At 33.2% G+C, this 4473-nt stretch overlaps 1 protein-coding gene across 1 annotated transcript in view; it reads right to left on the bottom strand.

The window, feature by feature from the left end:
* Positions 1 to 3346: 3346 nt before the first annotated feature.
* LOC132190784 (disease resistance protein RUN1-like) overlaps positions 3347 to 4473 on the bottom strand; it is a 6321-nt gene continuing 5194 nt past the window's right edge. Inside the window, exon 5 of the mRNA XM_059605828.1 lies at positions 3347 to 4000. Coding sequence (XP_059461811.1) covers positions 3347 to 4000 — 654 coding nt within the window. The remainder of the gene's footprint in view (positions 4001 to 4473) is intronic.

The following is a 4473-nucleotide window of genomic DNA, read 5'->3' as shown; positions in this document are numbered from 1 at the left end:
TTTTGATTTTTCATTATGGGCTCTTTTTATAGCAATTGTGCCCAAGAAGACCCTAAAAATACCACCAAAAAAAAAAGATTAAAAAAAAAAGCCCAAAAAAAGAAGCCCGAAAAGGTCCAAAAAGCATTAAAGAAAACCCAAAAAGCCCAAAAAAAAAAAGCTCAATTTTGAAAAAGCGGTTAGCGGACAGTTATCTGTTTCACTAACCGTTAACCGGCGGTTAACCGCTAATCGCTAACGGCTAGGCGGTTAACGGTTGTAGTTAGTGAAATCTACTAACCGCTAAGGCGGTTACGCTTAGCGGTTATTGCTAATAACCGCTAACCGTAACCACCTTGACATTCCTAATTTTATCAACTCAAACATAATTTGATTGTTTATAGGACAATAATGCTAATACCTACAAGTCTTTGCTTTTAGGCTTATTTAAAAGATGAGGATCCACTATAATTTTGTTGTCCATATTTTAGAGGAGGCTATAGAGCTCACCTGCTTTGAGCAACTCGGGGAGTAATGCTAGAAATTACTCTTGTATTTCTCTTATATCACTTTGAAAATGATATGGCTTCTAAAATCATTGTTGGGTTTGTAATTGATCATTATTGAATTTAATTAAATAGTGATTTTAAAAGCCACATCATTCATAAAGTGACATAAGAGGAACATAAGAGTGATTTCTAAAATTACTTCAACCTCAGAGTGTAGACTAGGATTCACTACTCGAGGCAAGTGGACCCCACAACCTTCCTCTCTTTTACTATAGAAATTTCAATAAAATTTGAATAACCTAACTGTTCACCAGCATGAACATAAACTTTGGCCACCTGGATGAAGATTCTAATCACATGCTAGCAAATTGGGAAGAGAGACTCGTTGTTAAATTACCAGTTATCTCAAAAACTCAAACTGGTAATAAGATATAAATTTAATCACTTGTGAAATATTTAATTAAAATGGAGGGTGATTTGACGGAGTCAATGTTCGATCACAGGGCCTTTGCTCTAATACCATATTAAATTACCAGTTATCTCAAAAGTTTAAGCTGATAGGAAGAGATAAATTTAATCATTTAATCATTATTTCAACACTCGTTATTTATCCATCTCTTTTTTAAATTCACCATTGGATATTGTGTATGATTCATATGTAGATTCAATGGAGATGAATGTAAGATAGATGAGAGATCGATGAAAAAAATAACATTTATCTTTGAAAAAAAAAAAAAAAAATTGGCCACCTTGGATATCGATTGAAAGACCTTCTATGATCATATGAGTGGGGGGTTTTTCAATTATTAGATATTCAGTATTCATGACACATCCATCATGCGTTTAAAGGATAGTTTTTCTAATTTTCTACCACAAGCAACAAACAATGATCAAAACGACAATCCCATGGCGATAATGATCTCTGCTTTTTTAATATGGTAATATAAATTGTACTATCTCCATAATATAATTAAAACTGCAAACTTTTATGTTCTATGGAACTTCTTGTGCACTCGTTTGTTAAAACTGAATGGGATTGTAAGAAAAGAAATGGGATAGGTGTCAGTTTATTATTATTTTTTTATTTTTTATTTTTTTTAATTTTTTTTTTTAAAATTTCCACACAAGGCTAGGGAAAGGAGAGAATGTGATTCGATCTAATAACCTCCGCTTCATGAGACGCAATCTCCAACAGATTGAGCTACCCCTTGGAGATGGGATAGGAACCAATGTATGCACTTCATCCTTATCTACTGCATTACCTATTGTGTGAACAAATAATGAAGATAATGGATGAAGTGCTCCATTATTTCATATATATATGCTCATCATGAGCTTTATTATATGTTGTGCTGCAGTAGGTACACTAATAGCCCCACTCAAGCCCATGGGAGGGAGAGTGACTATGAACTTGTCACCAAGAAAAAGAAATCGATGAAAAGTTTGGCCCTTAGTAAATATATCTACACATTGATCTTTAGTGGAAATATAACAAGCAACCCTATTCTTAAGTAAGATCTCCTCGCAAATAAAATGATAGTCGACCTCTATATGCTTGGTCTGAGCATAATAGATGGGATTGGAGGCCAAAGCAAGGGCTCCAATATTATCACACCACAATTTTGGTAGAGAACTTACAGGAATGGAAAACTTCACTTTAACCCTCATGAATTTACATCACTTTTGCAATTACCTCCTCAAAGTTTAAAAACTCTCAATTTAGTGTATTAAAGTTTTAAATTTTTGCAATGTCACTCATCCGTTAGATTTTTCTGTTAAATTTTGTCAAAATTTCTAAAATATCCCTGTTTTTTATAAATATATATAAAAAATTACAAAGATTCATTAAATCTTGACCAATGCCTACTTTTTGCATTTTAACCCCATAAAGTTTTAAGAGTTTTTCAATTTGAACCCTAATGTTTAAAAATTGGCAATGTACCCCCTAATGTTTCAAAAATTTTCAATTCAAACCTTTCGTTACTAATTTCCGTCAAATTTGACGGAAATCTATGAAATTATGTAATTACCCTCAATGCTTTTTTTTTTAAAAAAAAAAAAAAAATTTCCGTCAAATTAGACGGAAATTAGTAACGAATGGTCTGAATTGAAAATTTTTGAAACATTATGGGGTACATTGCCAATTATTAAACATTAGGGTTCGAATTGAAAAACTCTTGAAACTTCAGGGGGGTAAAGTGAATTTAACCATTTTTCTTTTATCTTTTTTTTTGAAAAAGATAAGGAATAGGAGAAAATGCAGTTTACCCCCTGAAGTTTTAGGGGTTTATCAATTTTAACCCCAAAGTTCAAAAATTGGCAATTTACCCCTGAAGTTTTAGGGGTTTTTCAATTTTAACCCCAAAGTTCAAAAATTGGCATTCTACCCCCCTGAAGTTTCAAAAATTGTCAATTTAAACCCTTCGTTTATTTATTTATTTTGTCTAAATGGACGGAAATCTATGAAATTACATTATTACCCTTAGGCTTTTTTTTTTAAAAAAACTTTATATCCAATTTAATGAAAATTAGTAACGGAAGGTTTAAATTGCCAATTTTTTGAAACTTCAGGGGGGGCAGATTGCCAATTTTTGAACTTTTGGGTTAAAATTGAAAAACCCTTGAAACTTCAGGAGGGTAAACTGCATTTTCCCCTAAAGAATATTTTGGTAATTTTGACACCCCTATGTTAGGATTTTCTTATTGTGGCTTGTAACATACATAGATTATTTTCTAAGAGAATTTAGCATGATGGATGGCATATGGAGGCCATAGAGGAAACTTGCATTGACAATCACTTGGAAGCATGACATATTTCAATAATTATACAATACATGTGAGACAAGAATATATATATATTACAACCACTCAAATTGAAACTTTTGAGATCTCGTCACAAAAGAGTCAAAAGAATACTCATTTTCCTTTGTAGCAAGCTTTTTGAGCTTTTTCTCTTTCATCATAGTTTGTGAATCCTCAATCATATTTGGAGATCTCATTTTTCTCTTAGAGGAGCATCTGTTTTCTGTATTGTTATTGTCATAGTCAGCATCACTGACAACAATGGCATGGTCCTCATCTTTTCCATCAACAACCCTTTCATATACTAGATAGACCCCTATTTTCTTCACAATGATTTCAGGCCCCCAATCTACAAGAACCTCTACTTCATCACCGTCCTCAAAATCATTGGTACGAACGATATTGCGTAGGAATAGGTGATCGTGTAGGAATAGGTGATCTCCAGGAAGGAATGGGCCACCAATTGTTGCTGCCAAATCAATCAGAATAGTATTCTTGGTATGGTTGATAAATGACATGCTACCTTTATATGAAGAGAATACATGAACACGTGATGCAAAGACAACACGTACACCGAACTCTTTCAATATGGGACCAGCAGTAGGTACTTTAAAATGTACCGAGGGTCCCTCACATTGATACGTGAACCAATTGGGGATTTGATTTCCGGGGAGGACAATGCCAAACAATTGACCAATTCCACCCCATTCCTGTTACATTAGCAGAGGATGATATGTCTTAAAGTATTAACTAAGTGATACGAGATAACATGATATCATAACAGAGGTCTTAAGTTGAAATCCTACTCCACACATTATTCTATGGGAAAAATACATTTTACCCCCATGAATTATCAACCCATTTGCACTTTCACCTCCAATGTTTAAAAAGTGACACTTGACCCCCCCCCCCCCCCCCCAAACATCCAAATTGTTGCAATTCGACCATTTTGATTTTTTTTTCCCAAAATGCCCATATCCCAAGTTTAAAACAAAAAATTCAAAAAATTCAAATTCAAAATTCAAAATTAAGAGGTGTTCGATCTCGGGTAGCCGAAGCCACCCCTAGGCCCACTTAATTTTTAAATTTAAATTTAAATTTTATTTATTTATTTATGTTTTATGTTTTATTTTTATTTTTTAACTTAGGATTTAACTTAGGATGAGGGCATTCTGAAAAAAAA

The sequence above is a fragment of the Corylus avellana genome, chromosome ca8 (assembly GCF_901000735.1).
Source record: "Corylus avellana chromosome ca8, CavTom2PMs-1.0".
Taxonomy (NCBI): Eukaryota; Viridiplantae; Streptophyta; class Magnoliopsida; order Fagales; family Betulaceae; genus Corylus; species Corylus avellana.
Note: the sequence above shows the minus strand (reverse complement) of the source record. Positions and strands in the feature narration are given on the sequence as shown.